The sequence below is a fragment of the Struthio camelus genome, chromosome 3 (genome assembly GCF_040807025.1).
Source record: "Struthio camelus isolate bStrCam1 chromosome 3, bStrCam1.hap1, whole genome shotgun sequence".
NCBI lineage: Eukaryota > Metazoa > Chordata > Aves > Struthioniformes > Struthionidae > Struthio > Struthio camelus.
Window position 1 is genome coordinate 97,819,536 of NC_090944.1, and position 24,648 is coordinate 97,844,183.

At 39.9% G+C, this 24,648-nt stretch overlaps 1 protein-coding gene across 4 annotated transcripts in view; it reads right to left on the bottom strand.

Annotated features, from left to right (window-relative positions):
* Positions 1-24,648, bottom strand: part of PLD5 (phospholipase D family member 5) — a 189,903-nt gene that overhangs the window by 133,585 nt on the left and 31,670 nt on the right. For 2 of the 4 annotated variants that reach the window (XM_068939284.1, XM_068939287.1), the window contains exon 1: positions 20,547-20,677. The exons of the other annotated variants lie outside the window; for them this stretch is intronic. In XM_068939284.1, the coding sequence (XP_068795385.1) occupies positions 20,547-20,549 (3 nt within the window). In that variant the 5' untranslated portion in view covers positions 20,550-20,677. Of the gene's footprint in view, positions 1-20,546; positions 20,678-24,648 lie in introns of those variants that run through there. 4 annotated transcript variants of the gene reach the window in all.

The following is a 24,648-nucleotide window of genomic DNA, read 5'->3' on the forward strand; positions in this document are numbered from 1 at the left end:
CATACTGAACTAATGCCAGCGAAGCAAATCAATAGATTTTTGCTGGCATTCATAAGAAATATACACATATGTTCTATAAAGCTTATGTCTGGGCAAACGTCACTTTATTACAAAGGCACAAAACAGCAGTTCCCAAACTTTCTGGGTCACTAAAAATACTGCCAAACTTCAAAAGCTCTAATAGAAAACCATGCTTATTTACTATCAAATTGCAAGTGCAATAAAGTGAAATAAACAAAAATATTTAACACATTTCAGTGGGTCAGCTACAGACCATCCATCACAATTCTGCAGAGCATCAGGGCTGTCCAAACAACTTTCAACTTTGCCACTTTCTACTAAGAAATGATTTCACAAATAGAGTTGAATGATCAGTTGGACAAACATACTTTTTCTATAGTAGGGAAATGTGGAGAAGATGCACAGAACTTTAATGTTAGACCCCACTCAAACCTAACTCTCAAACGTACAGCAGGGATCTTCAGAACAGGTGATAAAGGACAGAATTTCACAGCACCTTTGAGACAAATACGTGCATACACATGCATTACAGACATAAATGTCTATAAACACGCCAAGATGTTATATCACTAAAAATGTTAAATGCTTTGCAATATGCTTATCAAATGAGTCATAATTGTTACTGCTTACTAAGTGGTTACTAGAGAGAGTTTCTCTGAAATGATGTGCTTTTCCGCTAAAGATCCACCAGCCCTGATGAGATAAACTAACGCTAGCAGACTCCCAGGACAGATTTAAGTCATCATACCAACCATGATCTTCTAATCCATTTCTCACGTTCCTCGTTTTTATACTGGCAAATCTCTCACCTGCTCCTGCCTTTCACCCTCCCTCCCCCTGCTTTTTGTACTGAATTTGCTATTGGCTTTGAACCAATCACTGTGGATAATAGCAATTTTGCCACAGATTTTTAAGGTAGCAAGACTTAACTCAATCTTCAAAAAGCATGCGTAATTATTTTTGTATTGCAAAAGCCAAAAATTCACTTTGAATAGAAATGTGATAAATTTCTTTCAAATCATAAAGCTATAACCTTTCTGTTTCAGGGGGTATTAAAATGCAGGCTATAAACACATAACAGTCATTTGTTCAACATAACCTTTTCCAGGGACAATATGTACTTCAATATTTAAAACCTTTGCCTTTTCCTTAGTTCATTTGGTCTGGCTATGAAAACTCCAGTTCCCTAGAGACTTAAAGACATAATTAGATATGAGCCAAAGCCAAAGCTGATTCACTTCCCTGAGTCCAAATTCAGATATTGCCAATGAGAAAACTGCAGATACCACATTCATTTTGGCACGCTTAGAATATATGGCCAGGTGGCAACCTCATAGCTCAAGCCCTTCTCCAGTGTGAGAGGTGCTCTATTAGACCAGCCTCCTGATCTCACTTTGAGATTATGCTAAATACATAAAGAAACATTATCTATATGTTAGATATGGCGTAAAGTCATCAGTTTGATCTATATCTTGAATACAAAATGGTCGATCAAAATTTAACAGATGATTCAAAGCATCTGGTGCCTTATTAAATATGCACATATTACTCTATTACATTCACATATTACCCTATTAACAAGGAGATATGACATTTTGATTTTGCGTTGTTGCTAAGACTTTTACACAGATTTACAATTCTCTTTATCCTTTTCTTCTGTGCCAGTCCTGAATGCCCCTTTCACAACGTTAAGCAGTTCTAGATTTTGTCCTTTTTATGACAGTTATGCTCCTCTAGGGGACACACCAAAGGGCAAGACATCTCACTGCATCTACTACGACTGCAAAGATGGATTTGTTTCTGAAGATTAGCTCTCTGCTCAGCTGCTACACTTTTACTGAGAAAAAGTGAACTAAACAAGAAACCATGAAGGCAGTTTCTTCGCCAAGTTAACCAGTTTCTTCAAAATCTGCGCTAATATAAACAGAATTTGGCACTTCTTCATCTTAGTTCATCCATGGTTGACAACTTCTACAAGTTTTTTAGTAAAGATAAAAATCTTTTCAAACAAGTCATTCTGATGTATTTCTCTCACATAGCTTTCACCCTAGTCCTCACAGAAACAAAATAATAGGTATAGTGGAAAATAAACTAATGGAGCTATCTCAACTACCCACTAATCATTTTGTAATAAACTGAAATACTTTGGAAAATATTATGAAACTCAACAGTTTCACCTGATTACTTTAGATTGATCTCTGGATTAGCATAGATGAAGCAGAGAAACTGTGTTTTTAAACACAAGGAGAAAAAATTATCAGTCTTTATCTAAGCCACTGTAGTTCCCAATGAAAGAAATTACCTAGCAATTTACAAATTCAATAAATATGCTCTCGCTTATCCAGAGATCGCCCCGAGGACACAGAACCTATTTGCTATACCTGCAGAAATTAATATATTTGCTTTCTGATGTTTTGTAGCTGTCCAAATTACGTTGTAGATGGCAACTATGGAAATTTATTTGAGCTCTTAACTAGGTAAGAATGGGCTCAGGGACCATAAATGATTATGCGGGCCCTTCAACAAAAAACATCCCTGAGTTTCTGACTCTAGAACAATCAATGGGAGAAATCGCCAATGTTCCATTCTCTGCTAGACAACTGCAATTCTTCCAGCAGAAAGCTGAAAAAGTATCCAGGTAAATGTCTTGACTCAAATGAAGACCTCCAACAATTTTGTGAGAAAGAAGAAATTATCTAGGAGGAAAAAAAAAGGAGGGGGGGGGGGAAACAAAGGAAAACCAAAAGAACGCTGTCTGAAAAATTTTGCTGACATCTTCCACTTAGTTTGCCTGAGATAAGTAGAGCACAGAACACAGCATGAGATCAAACAGTTGTTTAAAATCTTGTAACTAATAGTTTGGACAGTATTCTTTTTGAGAAACAAAACTATACTCTTTCAAGCATCTATGTACTGCCGTCCTTCAGCTAGGCAGCAGAGCTACTTCAAGGAGGATTCCTAATGCGTAGGTAAACTGGGCCACAGTCTTGTGGCAAGATAGGGACAGAAATTGCTGGCCAGCATGGCCCTGCACCGTCATTATTCTGAGAGCTGCAATGGCTACAGGGCAACACGGACGCCATCAAAATGGATTAATGCTCACTAGCTGATGGCATTCCCAAGGCAGCCAAAGATAATGAGGGTGCAGAAGTTGTTTAAGGCCACTTTTCTCAACAGCAATCTTGGCTTATTGTACAAGGCAATTAAAACAGAGCTGGCAGATAGTGGGCTGTCTGTAGCAGCTAGTGCTAACAATTTTTTTTTTTAATCTTTATTATTTCTCCAAGGTACACATAGCCAGAAAAATCAGGAAGGTGGTTCTGTTGATGTAATGTTATAGGATCAAAACTGCCCTTTTCAGCATCTGTGAGAGAAGAGAAATCTATGGTTTAGGGTCTACGGGGTAAAGGAGAACAGGAAAGGAAGAATTAAGTTAGAGCTCACCAAGCAGAGTGACACATAACAATAAGAGAGAAGAACTGAATGAACTACTTCTAGAAATATGAAAAGACCACTACCACCAAAGCATGAGTTTTGATGCCGATTTCCTCTGAAAACGATATGCTGACCTACAGGCAAATCAAGCAAGAGGCCTAAAGACTCAGGTTTACATCTGCCAAGCAGAGCGAGTGCTCCAGAGCTGTCGTAGTAACTACACTGCTTACATTCACTCTCCATGGCCTGGATGCTGGAAGCAGAGAGCATAAGGAACAGAAACTGCCATACTGCATCTGATATTCATTCACCCCTTCTATAATAAAGTTATGCTCAAATTCATTTTAGCTTTTTTCCCTCCAAGTGTCTAGTACATCCAAGCAATAAAAAACAATCTTTTCATATAGCAGTGGCAGTATATTTCTCTTTTCTTTTTTTCTGCAGCCATATCATCTTTTTGCTACTGCTCACTGATCCTCCCTCAGTTTCAGCAACTTCCCTGCCTCATCTTTGAAAAGATATCTTTGTACTGGAGAACAAAGATGCATTTCGACTTTGTAGCATGCCCCAACACCTTCACTCAAAAAAGCCAGGGAGACTTCAGTATGTTGTACAAAATCTTTTGACTGCTGTCAGAAGTGTCAGAAAACAACATCAAAGTCCCCTAAGAATACGGGAGGGTGCCAAAAACAGATAGAACAGCAGAAGCAACTTCTATCTATTTTTGCATCGTTGTGGATTGTCTTCATTTACAGCATGCACTCTGAAACTTTCCATAGTTTCAGCCGGTGCCAGCCCATGGCCATAATGAATAACCTATTATGGCTTACTCCACCCATGATACCTTACAAAAAACTGTCATACCTCACCTTGAAATACTAGTCAATTATTAAAGCAGAACATGCCCTTCCCTGCTGATTACAAGGAAGACCTCCCCTCTTCTGAGGTATTTCTTTCCCTGGTGTTGTTTAAGAAGGTAAAGAGAGTTTCCGCTCCTCTTCAGATGCTACACTGAGTGCTCTTCCTGCTGTAACAGTCTACTTAAACTACCAGCCTTGTTTGAATTCTATTAATATTTCAGATCGACTTAGTTAATAAAGATAACACAGATACATTCAGATAGCACAGAAACTGTGAGTGCCAGGACTATGGAGGATTTCCCGCTTTTGTTTCAGCCTCCCTCAGGGCTATAATTTCCATTCTTAATCTCAATCCAAATATGCACAGAGCTTTAGGGAGCTGGTTAAAGATGGAAGTAAATTTTTTAATCTATAGAGTTCTTAAGATTTTGAGCTAGGAGAACCACTGTTGTTAAGCTAGACATTATAAAAGGGCTACCCAGCTAAAATCATCTCTATAGCGCTTTTATCTTTGTGTTTCAAGGATTAAAATTCAGAAATAAATCCATAAAGTTATACCAGTGCATCACTGAAAAGTCAAATATAGTCATAATTTTCTAATATTAAGATCTCCTTTCATCAACATTATCAAAAGCACGTTGAATGTTTACGTTCATTACTGCTCTCATTGCTCATTTTCTTTGTGAAAAGTTCCCCCTTATTTTAGTGGGGAGATCAAGTTCACTGACGACACAAAGTTGCACAGATTAGTACAGTGAAGCCAAAGGCAAGAAACAGTAGTGGGACCCATTGATGCTGAGTGACTAGATAACAAAATGGCAGCGAAAATCCAATACAGGCACATATAACACAGTGCACGTAAGGAAAAATTCTCCTAACTTCATTTGCCTCAAAATTGGCTCTATACTGAGTATTACCATTTGTGAGCAAGATCACAGTTATAGTAGATAGCTCTGTGGAAAAATCGACTTAGTGTACAGAGGTCAAAGAAGAAACCTGAATTACTAAGAAAGGAACGACCACCAGTGAAAATTGTTTTACACAAATGTATAAATTCACAGCGTGCCCACAGCTTGAAAGTCAAGGTCCTCTCTTCTCAAACATCACAGAACAGCTGGAAGAGGCACAGAGAAGGGCAAAACGGGTGATCTAAGTCTACAATGCTTCTGTATAAAGAAAGATTAAATATACTGGAAGTCTTCATCTTGGAAAACATATGACTAAGGGAGGAAAGTCACAGAACTATAAATTCATAGCTGACATGGAAAAGATGACTTGGAAACAGTTATTCACTGTCAATAAAAACATTAAAGAGCATTAAATCGGTTAGGTGGCACGTTCGACATGAACAGCACAAGGTCCTCTCTCACTTAACGCTCTGCTGAGTTACAAAACTCCTTGCCATAGGGCTCTGGAGATGCTAAAAGTTAACCTGGATTTGAACAGGCTGGACTCAGTCACGAAAGAAAAAACAGAACAAAATCCAACCCTTGGGAGCTAGTGAAGCCAAGACACCGACTCCGGCCCTGGAGATCCCAGCCATCAGCTTTGCTCTGCTCCCTCTCCACCAGGCCCCGGTCAGGGACAGCATACCCGACTAGCCGGCTATTTGGCCGGAGCACTCCTGGCTTAGCACGTCCGGCTGGTATGCCTGAGCAGCGCTGCTGTAATATCCACTACTTGCTCAACATTAATAACACCCGCAAGAGGAATGCCAGTGGTGAACGCATGTCACCCTGAGCCCTCACGTGCACCACTTCTCTTCCCGCTGGACTTCAGTAGTTTCGAGGCGCGCAAGAGCTGACTGCACACACAGGACCGAGGAAACGCCCCTGCGGTGCGAGCCATGTCAGCACCCTGAGGGTGTTTTCAGGTCCTGCCCAGCCTCCCTGTCCCCCAACACCTCCAGCCCCAGCCCCACCTCGGCCCAGCCTGGGGCCGTCCGTCACTGCCCCGCGATGCTGCAACAGTGCCAGCTCCAGCCCCACCACAGCCCTGCCCCTGCATGGCCCCCTGGGCTGTACCCGACTTCCCTCACTCAGGGCTGGGGCTGCCATGGCGGCCCCAGGGGCCCTGCACCCTCAGGGTGGAGGGACAGGCCCGGGTGGCCAAGCCCAGCCCCACCACTGCAGGGAGTCCCTGGCCTCGCAGCACCCAGAGCACCCACATCCCCCAGAAAGAGGCAAATACAGTGCTGGAGAAGGCGAGGGAGGGGGAGTTTTACTGCTGCTGCTGGTCCCTCAAAGTCTGCACGGAAAGACAGACTCAGCGATGGCAGTTTTTAGGGGTGAATGCTGAGGACAAACCTTTCAAACGCAGGCAGGTTGCTGTATTGCACAAGGGCTGGCCCAAGTGGACAAGGGGGCTCAGCCAGTCCTGCTTAGGGAACTTTTATCGTTGCTGAGCGATAAAATGTTAGGACAACTTATGTGAAAAGTGAAAAATGGCCATATGATGAGATTCGGTACCTATCTAAATTAAAACACATCGACCAAGCAAGCTATACTAACCATTTGTATGCAGTTGAAGGCAATGTAACCCTTTTCACTGTGGGTTAAGACGAACTATCTTGCATTTACCACAATAAGAGTGCACAAATACACTCTGCATTCATGTCTTAGTATGTTAAGCTTTTATGTGCCTGAACTCGCACCAACCAGGACACTTGCCTTGGTATATCTATTCTGAAGGACTTTTTCAAGGTTTCTCTCCTCTCGCGCTTCGGTGTAGAGTGAGGATTAACATTCATCTGTCTGCTTTATCTAGTCACCATTACAAAGGAGATATATTACTTAACAAAAACCCTTGGGCTATTCAATACATTTTCAGTACATTTTATTTATGGCATATGAAGGGGGAGGGAGAGACTCAGACACTCCTTTACATATATCTTTAAAAACTTAAGGTCATTTGTACTTGGATTTGTGACAGTATTAAAATACTCGTGTTGCTTGGGTTTATTAAAATTAATGACCTTAATAAAAACAACAGCAAAAGCTACATACAAACAGTACCAACAGGAATTTAGAAAACTGGCTCCAGCGTAAAAAATGCCAGCATCATCACTATCTGAAGTGATGCAAAGAACATTCAATTTAATTTATCAGAAAATTAATACTATCAATCTAAGCCCACCTAAGTAACCTATTAGTCCCAGCTTTCAGAGGCATACGTTTTTTCTGCATTATCGTATGAAACCTTGGATCTCTCCAGTCCCATGCGCTGCATTGTGCCCTATGCCAATGCACAGCTTCCAGATACCAAGTGCACTAGATTTATGAAGACAGCATTTCAATTTTGCTACTTGCTTTTTATTTTAAGAATTGGGGTTATTAAGAAAAGTAATGCCCATTTGGCTTAAAAAAAAAAGCTCTTATGTTTATTGATTTATGTAATTTCATATGGATATATCTTATATATACGCAGCAATGCAAACAAGTCTCAAAGAATAAATGCAAAAAGGTCCCATGTATTTTTGTTATATAGCCTGCTCCTCTTTCACAAGTAGTAATGGAAGGTCTATTTATTCTAGAAATACCCCATAGCTACCTGAGGACAAGTCCAGTCCTCAGAATTTTCTCTATTTAGCCTTTAACAGGCTATAAGTTGGTTTCCACTTGTTTTGAATAGCCTGTGATTGTAACAAAAAGTACTGAAAAAAATAACTAAGAAGGACAGGTTTTGAGCTCCCTGAGTTGGTATAATTCTCAAAGATTTGCATGAGTCTTGGTAAACAGAACAACTCATACACTTGGTGTCAGTCAGTGAAGCAAGTCCCACTGAACGCAGCTAAATTACTGGCACGGAAGTCCCTATGTATACGACTAAGGTGAATGGAAAGGTCCCACTAGCCCCACTGGAAGCTTGAGAAGACCCCAGTTTTAAATCTTCCTCCTAAACAGAATTAGCAACTGATAAATTACACAGGGAGGATAACTGCTATGATCATCTTACAACTAAATAACCTAGGTAAAATATCTCTCCGAGAGCAAGCACAGAGAGGAAACAAATACACAAGCACTACACTGCAGCTGGGCAACGTCTGGCTCTTTCCTTGGCCAGCTTCAACAGAGTAAGAGTTTAGTCTCCTCTGTAATTCAACAGCTTTCTTGTGCTATCTAGTTCCTTTCTGCCTTGTTCAGGTTTGAGGTGGATTTGCAGTGGGCAAACAACCTTGGTGGCAAGACCATACGATCTACATCACTTCCACGAGTATTTCAGAGTTTACCAGGCCATGATTATGGGACAACAGAACCAGCTATGTAAAAGTTAGAGTTATTCAAAGAGAAAGAATAATATTTTGACTAAAAATAAATAAATAAATGAAAGAAGTCAAGTAGCACCACAATAAAGTAAGGTTTGAAACGATTTTCAAAAATGGAAACTTCTACAGTCCTATAAAGCTGGGTCTCACTCTTAATTTATTAAATGCATTCTACCGTCCCCGTAACAGATACATCCGCCTCACACTTGCAAATATAACAATCCACTATGGAATTCTTTTCCAGACTATTTCTTCTGAAAACTTAAGAGCCCCTAATATGCATTGTGACAGCCAACCATACTGTTCCTTACCTTCTGAAGTACTAATTCCTCAGGTAGGAAGACTATATACTAATTCAAATGACGAATGAGATGTTTGGCATTTTCTCCTATGCACTCGCTCAGCTTCTCATTTAAAGATACAACATGTACATTGAGATCGACACTGATAGCACAATTACAGTTACATTAATACACCGTGAATTTCTTATAGTAACACTAAAAGTAGCAATGAATCTTGAATCTAGACACTGAAAAGGTTCGTAAGTTTAGAGCTATATTCTGATTAGCATCTGGAAAGTGAAGTACAATGGGCTCTAATTTTAACATTTTAGAGTAAAGTCCTAGATTTCCCACTTTCACTTCTAATTTGCAAATATCAACCCAGCAGTTTTTGCTGAAGGCTTCAGCACCAGGACTCTCTGGAAATCTGTCTGCCTCAGCTCTGAGCAACGAAAACTCTGCTTAGTTCATGAGCTCATTGGTCGTCAGTGCCAACTGCAACGCGGCACTGGGATCAAGGTTGCGCTCTTGATGACGTGCTTGCAGGCTGGAGGTACATTTCCAGAGCTTGAGTTTATACCATTTTTAGCTGAACTGCTTTATACAGTGGAAGGAAAATACAGGTCACTCTCCCTGGCAATGTACATACGTTCTGGGGAGAAAGACTTGATGACAGGAGGACTCTACCTCCTCCTCCAGCTCTCTTCCCCCCCCCCCCCCCCCCCCGCCACCTCAAGAACAGTTGTGGCACCCTGACAAAACAGCAGGAGGAAGTTTGCACTGCCACTGTCTAGGGAGCGCATATTCCGTGGGCAGGCAGACTATTTCATTTGCCAGAGCTGTCAAGCCAATCCTTTCTACAAACACTAGCTAAAGACATAAAAAAAGAAAAATGATAATAAAATGTTGTAAAAGCTGCATACAGAGTGCTGAAGCAAATGCATAGCAATTAATTGGTTTCCTGGGTAACCAAGGGCAAAATGATCAAATTTGCCTGCTTAAAATTAGGGTCTGAAATTTACATTTACACTTTTAAGAGTTGCACAACTTCCAGGTGTCCTCAGTGTAGCAGCTTTGATTACATCCCCTAGGGAAGCATGGAGGAGTCAAGCCACAGTTTTGGGAGCATTAGTCAGTGAGCTGTGACTTCAGCACAAAGTATAGAAAGGGCATGACTTGCAAACACGTCAGTACCCACAACTTGTCAGAGTCAAGGGGAAGCGACTTTTCAAAAATTTGAACAAGGTAAGACTCTAAATTTGAGCATTTAAACTAGAGATATCTGCCTACATAAGCACAAGCATTAATCTTCTCCACTGTACTAGAGAACATAATGTGAAAGGACAGCTCAAAATCTGAGCATCTGACTTACAGGGGAAAGTACTGGCAGAAACCCAACAAGGAGGCTTGGAAAATTCCCCTTCCCATCCCCCTCAGTATGTATCACTGCATTTCTATAAAGGGCAGCAGGGAAATGGCACGGGTCAAGTGGTTAATATCCTGCATAAATCCACTGCGCTACCCGCCCACATGATGGACTTGCTGCCTTGCAAGCCCAGTATGGTGCTCCACGGGCTTTGCCTGTCTTTTGCGCCTTCCATTTGTCAGTATTAGCAAGCATGAGATCTCTGTAATGAGCTGCGCAGCAGTGATTTAAAGAATTACTCTGAAATCTTATTTACCACAAGAAAAGTGAAATGCGCACCCTGGCAGATGGGCAATCATGAAAGAGCTTTTGGTCTATCTAAATCACTTTTATTCCAGCAACAGATAAGCTCTTGTGCAGTTTTCTAAACCAAGGAATCAGACATCTGGAGACCTAATTGCCATAGCTTAAAACTTATTTTTATACTAGTTTTTGCATCTTTCTGCGTGTGGGAGGCTGCGTGCATGAGAAAGAAAATAATATTGGCTGGCTAAGCAGTGATTCCAGTTGCTTACAAACAAAACCTATTACGCATGTTTTTCACTGGTCTGTACAACAACACTGGTCAATTCCTGGTGAAACTTGATGAAACGATTGGACTCCAATAATGAAATGATTGGACTCCCACCGGATATGCATTTGCCGGGGAGGGTTACAATGCTTTAACAGATGTAGTAGGTGCATGTAGTTCCCAAACTAGAATTCAGTAAACAACCTGCTAAGAAAATATGAAATAATAACAGTTCACTCCTTTTATTTATTCATGAGAGAAAGAGAGAGAGAAACTACTCTAAAAATGCAAAAAGAAAAAGTGACAGGTAGTGACAGGTGGTGAAGATGCATCTGAATTACGTTTCAGCTTTTAAAGGAAGGGAGTCATGGGAATTTTCATCTTTCAAAATAATTTGAAATCCTCAGAATGTTATTCTCTATGGTGTTTCCTCGAAGCTTTTCTCCACTAATTTAAGCAAGAACAAACAACGCTGAATTTTAATTAACTGTCAGGTACATCAGTGTACATTCCAAGCCTCCTCCAGGAAACAACTATTTTGGAATTTAAGATAGAAGAGTGTTTATAACACAATAAATGAGATGCTCCTCATTGCAGCCTAGTGAGTGTCAGGCCCTAAAGGTAGTAAAAATTTAAAACAAAGCATGGTTTTCCATGCCCCGCAACCACTTCCCTGGAGAACACTACGTTCAGAAGTAACGCTTTTAATTTAAAAATACACACACGCACACGTACAAAACAGCCTGAGATCAGAGGCTCAACAGAAAACACACACGGCACTACTAAAAATGAGACATGTTTGAGCTCAGCATAGGATTTCCCTATCTGCATTCTGCAAGTCTGCCATATTGAGCTGTAGGTTTCACTTCGGCCATTAAACCAACAGCACCTATTTGAAAGAAGATCGTTATGTACGCTGCGGTTATGAATGCTCTTAAACCTAACAGAACTTTGGTCGAGATCTCTCTCCGAAATTAATACAAACTGATCTACCCTCCCCTTCCTCCAATTGCTATGATGTCATTTAGGTCAAAATCTCTGCCCTGTTTTCTATGCAAAATTTGATGCCAAAACCTAAAGCAGAAGTGGAAGCTGAAGCCCTCCTATTCATTAATGACGCTGTAAAACTGAAGGGAAGAGAAATACTGCATGCGCCAGAACGTGGGTGCACCTGCCTGTGCGTGCACGTGCCCATGCTGAGAGGCCAAGGGGGTGACACAGCAAGCGTCCTCTCCGCTTCCTCTGCATCGAGCCTTGTCTCTGGTCCCCCAGTACAGGGGGACTGGGGGTGACACCTACACACACTTACTGCATGAAGCACCTCTAAATTTCTGCAACACAGTAACTGACTGCAAAGAAGCAAAGATCATTATAGTCTAGAAGGTAACTGAATTAAAAAGCTCTGGTTTTGTTAAAAGTGTCATTAAACCTGCTTACACCGCAACAAACGACATAAAGGAAAGTGAATTATCTGTAACCTCACAAGTCACTACTGAAGACTATAAAGGGGCCTTAGTATAACTGGGAGTCACACTTCTAACACCAAAATGGAAAACCGATCAAATTCAAGGCCTATTAAGCACTCTGCTCAAATAACCCTCCAGCTGAAAGGAGGCTTCCTTTGGCTCTCAAACAGCTTCAGTACTTAATTTCACACCATTCCAATTTTATTTTTCATTTTTAGTCATATTTATAATATTGAAATAGGCCTTCAAACACTCATTTTGCTGTTGGAGCTCACAACGAAACCTGCAAGAATATTCAACTACATGTAAAACTCCAGTTAATATGTTATCTCAGATATAGCACAAGCAAAGACAATTACAATAGTCCAACGCAATTCTTACTTAGTAGCAACGTTTACAGCAAAGAAAATCAGAGCCTAAAACAGAGAACAATGGGTTAACTCCAATTCTCGTTTACAGTGACATGGACTGCACTGTTGGGGGTTTGTTTAAGTAATAGTCGAACAAAGCCATTTGCTAGCTCCTGTGAAACCTCCCCAGGATAGACTGCCGTGTGAATTCATTTTCACCACCTATTTCCCCACTGTCCTTCTTCAGCTAGGCCTGCGAGCAAAACGTTACATAGCAATCTCTTAGCAAAGCAAAATCCTCATGAGCGGCAGGAGGCTGGGAAAGGCAGGGAATGGGGGAACAAGGCAGGGGGTGAGCACCAACCTGGGCAGGGGGCCCCTGGCCAGCAGTTCCCAGCCAGGACCAATGCCCTGGGCGTCCTCAGCCATCCTAAGCAGCTCCCGTGTGATTATGGTGTGTCGTAACACACCAAACCCTGTACGTAAGCTCTTGTAAAGATTTAGCCCTAAGAAACCACTTCACTCTCTTCAGTTTTGGTGTCTGAGTCACTCCTGGACTTTCTAAATAGGATAGTGATTAGCGGGGGGGGGGGGGGGGGGATTAATATTGTCGCCTTTTTTGGACACTTTCAAAGAAACACGGGTGCAGTCTGGATAACTGTGGCAACCATTTGTATACTCTGAAATGTAGTAGATAAACAGGAAAACCTGTGACTTTCGAAAGTTTTGATAGTTCCCTTACTTCTGCAAAAAGCAACTGAATTTTAATCTATGAAAAAACCTTGACAATAGCGGTCTGTATTAGATCTGTATTGAAATTCCAGTACTGTATACCAAAACATAGTTTGATCTAAAATTCCTTTCTGAAGATACAAAGGTGATTAGAAACAATACTGCTTTATAAGTAGGAAACAAACTACTTAGAAAACCTCTACAGCACTGGTAAATTAGTAAAATTTGCTCTCATTCCAAAGTAATTTTTTTCCCCCTATAATAATCCATTTTTATTAAGTGCTTTCTCAAGCAGCATCTTGCAGGTATCTTGTACCTACAAGCATTTAATTACACTGTCCCCGACCAATACCTCTACTCCCTCTCCATCACTGGCAGGAGGCATATAACGTGCTCCCCCACCACTACCACCACTGACACAGATAATAGGAAGGATTTCACTCTTTTTGGACTGCTAAAGTGATCCACAGCAAATGCACTGTTTCCATAAGCTTGCACTAAAGCAGTCATAAGGTTGCTACAAATAGTAAGACTGCTAAGGTCATTTTACATCAACGTGCATTAGCAGTCTTTCAACCTTTATCTAACCTGTAGATTCTTCTACAAATATTTTTAAAATTTCCTTTTATTACAAAGGGACTCCAATCAACAGTGAAGCCAACTTAATTAGTAAATTTAGAGAAGAGATAAAGCATTTAGGGGGAATTGGTGATATATAAGCAAAACAAGAAAGACTACATGCATTAAGATAACTCAAAGTCATATGTTTACAAATTCCAAAATATCATATAACAAACTTCCTTCTATAATACAATCAAATTCCATGTTTTCTAGCATCAAAAATAGTATCTTCAGATAGATTGTTTGCATTTGTCACCGTTCCAAGCAGTTCTGCGGTCATGCTTTTCCTGATATGGTGTTAAATTTGTTTACTTTTTCCAATCACTTAACTATACATGCATGTGCCCTATTAGACTGCAGTACTGCTGCTTATGTGAAGATAAATACCAAAGTACACATTTGGTATAGGTACATCGATATTAATCCTATGAAGGCAACCCGATTTTGTTTTGTTTTTTAAAGCAAGAACAAAAAATGGTTTTCTGCAACTGCACACTGCAAACCCTGCTACTGCCAGGTTCTGCAGGTGTTCTCAATCCATCCACAACCACAGCCATAACTACCAAGTTTTCTAGTATTTTTTCCCTCCAACAAACACTTCACCCAAAATAATGTCCACCTCCTTTCCTGTACCTAGCAATACAACAATTATCTGCCAACTTTTACTCTAAAACCTTCAAATCCACTAGAATCATTAAGACAAAAGATTCTCCCAGGATTAAATCTCCCAAGCTCTTCTGCAACTTGTTGGGAGCTCAACCTGAGCCATTAGCTTTAGATGACAAACACATGAATGACTTCAAAACAGAAAGTGTGCCTGAGGTGCAGCTGGAAAAGAGCCGAGTCCCCCTCACCCACTGGCCACAGCACCAGAACTGGCACGGAGGGACAGAGGATACGCAGTCCACAACCAGCCCCAAGTGCACTGAGAGGAAACAGCTAGCTACCAGCATTTTTAGGATCATTTCATGATCACTTTTGTAGCAAAGAGATGCTAGCAAAAGACCCAAATACATTCTGCCTGTGGCATCCCTAGTTCATTGTATTTATCCCTCACATACAACCCATTTTCTCATGCTCTGCATGTGCAAGGAAACCAATTTTCTCCTTACCTAGGCTGTAGTAAAAGAATTATTAGATAGAAGTGCTGCTTTTGTGACTGATTCTCCGTAACAGTGAAATGAACACCAGCACAAAATAGGTTTCTTTTTAACATTCCTATCACTTTAGACAATCCTAAAAAAAGAAAAATGAGAAAATTAAGGTAATACATACAAGTTTTGTGCAGTATGAAAAGAATCTAGCAAAGCCTAATTGACTTGTGGGAGCTTCTCATCATGGAGTTTTTCAGTGTTCTCCAAAAATCAGTCCTTTCCATTTCTCCAAATAAAAGAGTAAAAAAAAAAAGATGAGAAACATTTCTTTTTTTCTGACCTAAATTTTGATTTCAGTGAAAGATCTTTCTTCTTCTTACTTGAACGAATGGCAAGCCTCAGTGCCTCAGTGACAGCTCTTTGGTTATACAGGACCCAGTGACTCAGATGGCAGGCTTGGGCCAAATCAAGTATAAATACTTCCAGATCTTCAGTAGCTTTCTCTCCAGAATTAATGCTGATGAAATCTGTATCACCTTACACAGATTTTCTCTTCTGAATGGGAAAGACCAGAACAAAAAGTATTAGAAGTGTTGCCAGGGAAGAAGTTAAATCAGAGGTGCAGTCCTACAGCACCCTTCCTCTTGCCATTTTTCCCAAATGAATCTTCAGCCTTAGTTATCACATGATCAAACGCCATTTTGATCATTATATAGACAAAATGAAAGGTTCCCCGTTACCGGACATGTTTATGCCCACACATTGGAAGGACCACGTCAGCAGTCCCTAGCCTGGTAGCCTGACACACATGCACTGTCTCCTATCCCACGAACGGGAGGACAATCACATTGAAGTCATGCGATGAAGGCCACATCCCATCATACGGGGAGAAAGGGCTGCAACATGCGGTCTCTGAATATCTCTGACCTACCCAAAAGGTTAGCACTATTGAATTAAGGCCATGAGTACTAGTAAAGCCATCCTACTATGTGGGACTAGAAGCAGAAGTGCAGTGGTTTTCACCACAAGATTTATCGACCCTCTTCAGCTGAATAAAGGTCTACACCAGTGGCTACCCTCCCTCTCCTGCGAGAGATTCCAAAATCTTCATACATGCAAAAGCCTCCGTCATGCACCTGAGGTGTGTCTGGGCGAGCAAAGGAGAGGTGCAACGCCTGGCGCTGTTTATGGGGAGTAGATAACGCTCATCTCCAAGTTCTCTACTTCATTACCAGATGATATGATAGGCCTGACTCTGAAGCTGCATCCTCAGGTGACATAACAACATTGTTAGACAGGTTAAGAACATTTTCTTTAAATAACTGAGATTTACAGCAGATTGAAGTGCAAGAGACTTCCATTAGGTATGGTACATTCCCATCACTGCTCTATGCACTAGAGCAAGCCTGGAAATCCAATCAAGCTGTGCACTGTCTCCTGCTGCCACACACGATCCAGCCTCAGTCTAGACCACAGCACGCTCCCTGCACAAGCACTAGAAATGTATCCTTCAGTGCACAACTTCATAGCTGGCTCCTCCTGCACCTGCACATTATCACATGGGTATAAAGTTACTAGCACTCTTTTGTCTTATCACAAAAGTTTTACGTAGAAGGTCTACAGTGAGTCTCAACCCGAATCTTTTAGAGCAGTTATTCTTAATTGCTCATAAACTTCATAATAACATGTGCAGCAAAGGATCAGTCACAAGATATGTGCACAACAGAATTTTGGCCTGGAATTTTAAAATGTTACTGCAGATGTTCTAATATGAACATGAACTAGAAGCAGGAAAATACATATTATCTAGCCATATTCTTACTTTAGCTCTATTTCTCAGGGAGCTGCTCCCATTAATTATTTCATCGAGAGAGCAAACTGACCTTTTCCCCCGCCTTCATTTTCCTGGACCTTGACTTTCCCAGCCAGCAGGACAGACTAAGACTAAAAACATTCCTTTTCCATAGTTTCCTTATCTGTCATACGGATGAAGGAATAAAAGCCTGTCTTCAACACAGATGCAGCAGGCATGCTAATACATTATGTAAACCACAGCAAATAATTTACAGCTTCCTAAAAGCAACTGATTGTAAGGTGCATTGCCAGTGTAATGGCAAATTTAAAGCACGGATTTCAGCGAGCAAAACCTCAGAGTATATTGGTAGTGAACGAAAAGGAAATCTGCCTCAAAAAAAAAAAAAAAACTTTGAGAATCCTTGCATAAGTTTTGCTTCCTTTCATATTTTTTTCACTGAAAGTATCCAGGGTCCATAAACAAGGATGTTGAGATTTCAAAACATAAGCTCATTTTTTTTTTATAAATAAACTCAACTATATACTGGGAGATACTTCAGCATTATGCTTTGATTAAAGATTAGAGCCGGTACCTTATCCCTCCCCTTCAAAAACAAGATCTAAGGATCTTATGAAATGCAAGGGTGCATTTCACTTTACGTATGGTGCACAGAGTTACTGGTGAGGTGAACAGCCTGCCGCACAGTTATGGCATATCACCTAAACAAAAACGTGCCAAAAACTGGTTGAGGCATGTAAGTTACTAATAAACATGCACACAATCCATGCTTTCACACAGCTGTACTGCTTCCACACTGTATCCCTTAAAATAGTATTTCACAGAATCACAAAGTCATCAGGGTTGGAAAGGACCTCTGGAGATCATCTGCTCCAACCCTCTTGCTCAAAGTGATCTCAAGCTGAATAAACAATTAGCAGAATATCAGATTGCTTCTTTTTGACCAAATCCTTCAATGCTTTTTCAGAAGTAGCATTATGAGAGCCACTCCTGAATGAACAAACACTATTTTTTGCTGAGGAGGTGGCAGAAGAACAAAGGAAAAAACAAAACAGTAAAACCTGAGGATATTACCAAATCTTGAGCCAACTTCATAGTAGATACAAAGCTGCATTCTTCTTATTCCCTTCTCTATACATAGTTTCTTATTTTTATATTTACAGTAAGTCTCTCTAAATAGAGGATTACATTTTCAGGCTTCAGGATTATCAGAGTTCTATTTAGTCATTGAGATTAAAAGTATTTAATCTAAATTCATTTCTAGGTATATTAGAGGAACGCTGCATCCAACCGTTGAGTAAGTTTTTTAGATTTTGCATTAGCAACAAGACACAAAGTTTGCTGCGCTCAGCATCTCCTGCACCAATCCTAGATGTTACTTCCCTAGAAGTTAGCAGTGCAGTGACCTTCCAATTTTTCAGCTAAGGCTGGTACATGTTTTGCAATATTACTTTTGTTCCTTAGACTTAATAGGAAACATACTTTGAATAAACAAACCTAGTTATCTGAAGCATTTGACAGTTTGCAACTCTGACCTCTGTAAGACCCATTAAGAATCTGCACTCTGAAAGAAAGCGTATCATTTTAAGAATCTAAGAAAGAAACTGCCATTTGGACTAGCTGTGCCATTTGTTATATAGGTGGTTACTACCAAGGGTTCTTTTCCGGTAGTGTGGGAAAGGGGTTGCTTTTTCCTCAGCGCCATAAGCAAGACCCTTGTCCAGACAATCAAAATTAAAAGAAATAGAGAACTAGTACAGTCAGTTCCCAAGGCATCTAATTCATCCATGTCAATCAGGACGCAAGGAAAGTTTACTTTGGCTTAAACTTTACCAGAGCAAATACACCATGGAAATATATGTGTGCTATTGTTTCCGGAAGGATATGTTTTCCCTCATTTTCTGTAACTGAAGGACCTCTACATTTGACTTACATAGAAACTAGGGAATCACACACCTGGAATGTTTATATAGCCTCATTTATTATTCGTTAAGTTCAGTGTTTACAACAGGAAAAGGCAACCAGCTCTCCTGTCTCCAGTATTTTCCAGTACCAGAATGTAGGTACAAGATACCATCAACTATGAGCACATTGTTTTCTGATAACAAATAACATTGTTTATAAGTCTCTTCAGTACCATAGCAGTATTTACTGGATACTCAACATATTGGGCATTTTTGGTCAAGAAAATAAATAAATAAATCAGTAAATCACAATTCTTAGATTCACACTGAAACTTTTAAGAAGCTTACAGTCTGGTCTCCGTTCAGTTATAGATTTCCTCATCTATGTTGCATATTGAAAAGGAAAGTACAAGTCTTTAGTGCATGAATTGTGTTTACAGTCATAACCTGGAAAATATGGCCCAAGATAACATAATTTACTCTACTATAATTCACTTTTGTATTGTATTTCTTACCACCCTGTGAAATCAGTTAGTATAGAAAAAGGTCAAAAAGCATCAGTGATAGTTTTAGTTCTTACATTCTAATTTTCATACTGCTGAGCAACAATAAATACATGAGAAAAATGAAAAATACCAAATCAGACAGGTTCACATCTGCTGTACACTTTTCAAATTCCCATAGCTGCTCTTCTAAAATTCTCCTCTTCCATTTGAATCACAAAAAGAATAATTTCCCACACATCAGCTGGGCTGTCAAGTAAGCATATTTCAGTGCTCTTCAGACTTATTTAGTAATTTGTTTTCTTTTCACTCTGATGTGCTGTAATTTCATAATCAATTTATTCTTGGACTCTGGTATGCACTTAAAATGAATGGCTGACTTCCCATACAGGAGATTGTTTTTTCTTATTGAAATATGCATCAAGCCCAGTCTTGAGAATGACTCTTGCCCGTAACGCACACAATAAACACTCCCAAGATTTGCCTTCCCCCACCAAATGTTTAATACCTAGAAAACTGCTAATAAATGTTTTTATTGCATCTCCAGGCATTGTTTAAACTTCTAATAGCATTGGCATTGATTTACAATAATTTCAAATTTTACATTTCTGTATTTTATAATCTACCTCTATTATTTTAATATTTATATTGTTACTTAGAATAAAATCACTGTCCTAAAAAAGTTTTACTTGGTTATTTATCCCACCCAGCAATTACAGTAGAGAAACACAAGGTAACTAACAGATCTTCACAGAGGGAAAACCCAGAAAAATAAAGCCCTTATGGCTCTCAAAGTCACAAAGAAATCTACAGAGCATCTCTGTTTCTTCCTAAAAAAAAAAAAAAAAAAAAAAAAAAGAAAACAAACATACAGCCTGCATAAGCAATTGGCATAGGTTTTTATTTATATTCATACGTATAACATCTGTGTCAGTGGTTACTAACACAAAATTATAATAAAAGCTAATGCAGTTGTCCTCTTGCAAAGGAGCCATTAGGCAGGCTAACATTTTACATCAAATTTTAGTCAGCAGTGTTTTCAGATTTTAAGATTTTATATAAGCTGCACAGCACGTTCAGTGCCAAAGATATTTGTCACCAACTTGCTTTGCTGATCTCTTCCAGCAACACATTTATAATGCCACTGTATCTTATACATTGGTTATTTGGTTTAAATACTGCTCCCTACTAATTTCTTCAACAGCTTTTAAACATTATTTTCAAAGTATTGATCTAGATCTGGTGAAAACTAAACAGCTTCTTACCATTCTGATCCAATATTTCCCCCGTCTGGAGTCCAGGAGCAAGGAGCTGTTGCACTGCTTGCTAGAGACACCGGAGGCTTTGGAAGCAGAGAATGTTTTATATGGTTAAAATGTATCACCACTGATTATATTCAGTCCTTCAATTCCTAGCCTTGATGCTTTGGAAATCAGCCAATCCAAGCGATAAAGAGCTTTGCAACAAGAAGTTGCAGAATTTTCACAGAGAATGCCTCATAGAAATATTTTCCTTCTTGATACTTTTTTTTTTTTTTTTTTTTTTACATCTGTTAAATGTTAAAATAAATCCTGGCTCTCTCTTCCCTCCTCCTCTTTTTTTTTTTCTTCTCCTCCAAAATGAAATTCATATATTGTTCACAAGGGACTTTAGCACTTGCTACAGCTAGGCACAGTGCAGACAGGCATCATGCCAGATTATGCATACAGCTCTGCCAAGATACCTGAATCTTGACTTGCAACACACCCTGTTATTCCAAACATGGATCTTCCTAAGCCAAAGCTCCTAACTTTGCCAAAACACGCGACGTTTTTGCAAGGCAGCCAACTACCCCTTCAGATTAGCAAGGGGCATCTTTTATTTGCAATGGGATTACTTTGCTGGGCGTTTTTCATATATTTTTTTCTAGTGAAGATGAGGTGGAAAGTTCTGAAGAGCTGATATGATCAACCAGCACTTCTACTACATATTTCATCCCCAGCCCCTCCTCAAAAATACACACACAGAAAGCTGCTCTGCCATGCTATAACTGTCATTCACTACTCAGTTAATATTAGAACAGCCTCAATGTTAGCAGTGATGCCCCAGGACGCTTCCACGCTAGATGTGCTACAAAACAGAGAACAAAGATGGCCCAGACCCTATGGAGCTCACAACCCAACAACACAGTAAGAGCTGGGAGGCAGAAGGAACCAGTCAGGCAGTACTGAATAGTCTGATAGGAACTTATATATAACATATCAGCAACCTGACTATTGCTAAGCCTTTTGGGCATCACAATAAAGGAGTTAAGAAGGGGCAATCACGGGAACAAGGAGATTACCTTGGAGATGTGTACCAGGAGTTGCTCTGAATGAGGACTGAGAGAGTGTGAGAGTTAGTGTCTGAAATTTGCACGACAGGATGATGGAGGATAGAGTTGATGCTTCCCCAATGAACGAGAAATTACAAAGGTCCCGAAAAGTTAAGACAACGCTTAGCGCAAGGAAAGAAAAGAAATTCTGAAAAGACGCTGATACCTTTCCAATCTTCTCTTTGCAATAGGTTACAGTAATGATTTTCACAGAATCTGTTTGAATGGGTGTAAGAGCACAAGAACGATTTGAAGGAGGCAAGAGAAAAGAATGCTGGACTAATCAGTGTGCAAGCTGAATAAGAGCTGAATGGAAATTTTAGTTGTTTGTTCAAACAAGAATGGCCCTATTTTCGAAATTACATAGAGAAATAATATTTATACATCAATAATACTGAAATTTACTTTGGAGGCCAGAATATAGAGAAAGATCAAAGTAAAAAATAATACCTATGTAATGAACACCATGATGGGATCAGGCTATTTTGCAGAGTGACGAGAAAGCAGCAGTAGGAGTCCACAAGAGGTCTGTTAAGTCACACCGAGCTTAAGCTAATAGCTAGACATTCACATAAAGCTCTCTTCCACGCAGGCTAAAGAACAAAGGTCTGAAATAAAGAAACGTATTGGCAAGCCTTCATGACAAAGATGGAATTTGAATTATATTTGCACATCAGATTATCTGGGGTAAATAAAGAAGAGAAAGGGACCATCATTTAAGCCCTTATGAAATATAGCAAGATGGAGCAGAAATAAGTACAGTCCTCTGAAAGAGGCATTGAAAGAATGATTGAGAGAGCAGAAGGGAATAATTGGAAAAAACAGGCTCTTAGAAACCAAGAGACAAAATGTCAAGGTAAGAATGGACAACAGCATACAAGATAACTGACAGGTTAAAGGAAATCAGTCTAGAGCACTGGTTTCACTGTTTAGCCAGGAAGCCAGAGACTTTGTCCTGAGCAGCTGCAGTGGAGGACAGGGCGCAGGAGTTGCCCTGGGCAGTGCCCATTGCTCCATCTTCTGATGAGCAGGGGCACAAGCAGCTCAGTTGTGGCATCACTGATACCCAGCAGACGATTTTGTGCGAGAGTTCCACTGCAATGAATCGCACTCGGGGGGTTGCTTTTTTAAATAAATTTTTTTTCCATCTGAAGATTTTCAGTCATCTTGCTAACCTATGGGCATCCTTCCTGTTAATCTTTTGGGAAAAATTCTAAAATCTTTATATTTGTAGAAGATACTTGTTGCAATACTGAGTGGATGCTGAATATGAAGACATGCAGTGAACTCTTGTTCCTATGTGTTTGTAACCAAAATGTGTATGGAGCATGGTGATATGGTGTGATGCATATATGCAAACCTTTCAGTTTTCAACTCTGGCTTTCATTCTTTAATCACCTACAGAAATATGACTAACTGACATCATAGTAAAAACACTTATTTAGAGAGCTTTCCATAAATGACGATCTTTCCAACAACATAAGGAATCCTCTGAATGCTACAGACGATTAAGGAACGTATGACAAGGCTAGCTGACAAAACTCGAAGCTGGATTCAAAGTAATCTGATTTTTGTGATGAAAATAACTTGTGTTTTCTCAGATCTATTCCTGCCTTCATGTATTCATGTTCTTTTCAGCGTGTAAGATTTCATGTTAGAGCCCTGAGCCTGCAATGGCTGAACAGTTGCACTAAAATGGTATCAAACATGCAGCAAATGATCAAAGAACTGAATAGGAGAAGCTCTTGTCCTGGGGGAAACTCTTCTATTTTGACATCTGATGTCTATCTTAAGACAGGATGGAAAACCAATCTATTTCAATTTTTCAATGAAATTAAAAGTCCTGAAAAATTTAAATGTAGAACTGTTACATCATTTTGGATCTGCTTGAGATGCTGCAAAGCCAAACAGGACAAGCAGTTATGGGTTTCTCGGGGCACTCCGTGAGCCCAGCTGCTGTCCAAATTGCACCTCACATTATGTAGCACTGCCTCTCCCCAATAGTTTCTAACAAATAGTGGAAATACCCACGGACATCTTGCTACAAACAGCTAAAAATAAGTCATAACTCTAATGGGTAAGGAGTCATACACGCAATATTATTTGACTTCACAGAGCAAAGATAAGCTAGGCTATGCAAGTCTCCAGAAATTCTAAAAGCCAGTAAACGAAACCAAATATAAAACCTCAGAAATAAATTTCCTGTTTTTAAGTTAACAACAAAAGACTCTGAATTATTTGATAATTTAATTCATAAAATACCCATCTTTCCCATTCCTCTCCAAAAGTCTAGAAAAGGTCTAAATCAATCATAACAACTATGATCTACACAGAACAGCAACATACACTTTCTCGTTTCAAGGATATGCCACTTCATCCGGAGTGGGAAAGGAGTAAAGCAGCGCAGAACACAACACCGCTTTTCAAAATCTTTAACCATCCAAACAGCTTAAAATCCAGGCCCAAACATTTTCATTATGGAATTCGGCCTGTCTTGACCAGATAAACTTGAACAACAGAATTCTGGAATTTCATGTTAAAGGCTTACAGGATACAGAAATGCTGTTTAAAACTACCCACTGCGGCTTGGATGGCAAGGCAGGAGAGAGGATTTGGCAGTGAACATCAGTCTCTCTGCTTCCTCCTCTTCTGCATAGGAGCCTAACAGATGACCAGAGCCACTAGACCTACTACTTTGTGAGAGGAAGAACTGTATTCCTCTTTTATTTTACTGTGACATTATTTTAATACAACAAGTGCCAGGAGTGTACTTCAGATTGCACCTTCTCCATTTATTTAGGTCCTTTCACCAGGCCCCATTACTTCAAAATAAGCGCTCTCGTGCGCTCTAACATCCTGGCTGCTTGTTGTAGATTTTGGCTGTCATTAACCCAATTAGATTTGCAGAATCAACACTTTTTGTTTCAAAAAAGTAAGTCCCTATCCAGGATAGTTCTGAAGCAATATTTCCAAAGTGCACTTTGCATGTAAATCAGTCAAGGCCTATACTTTTA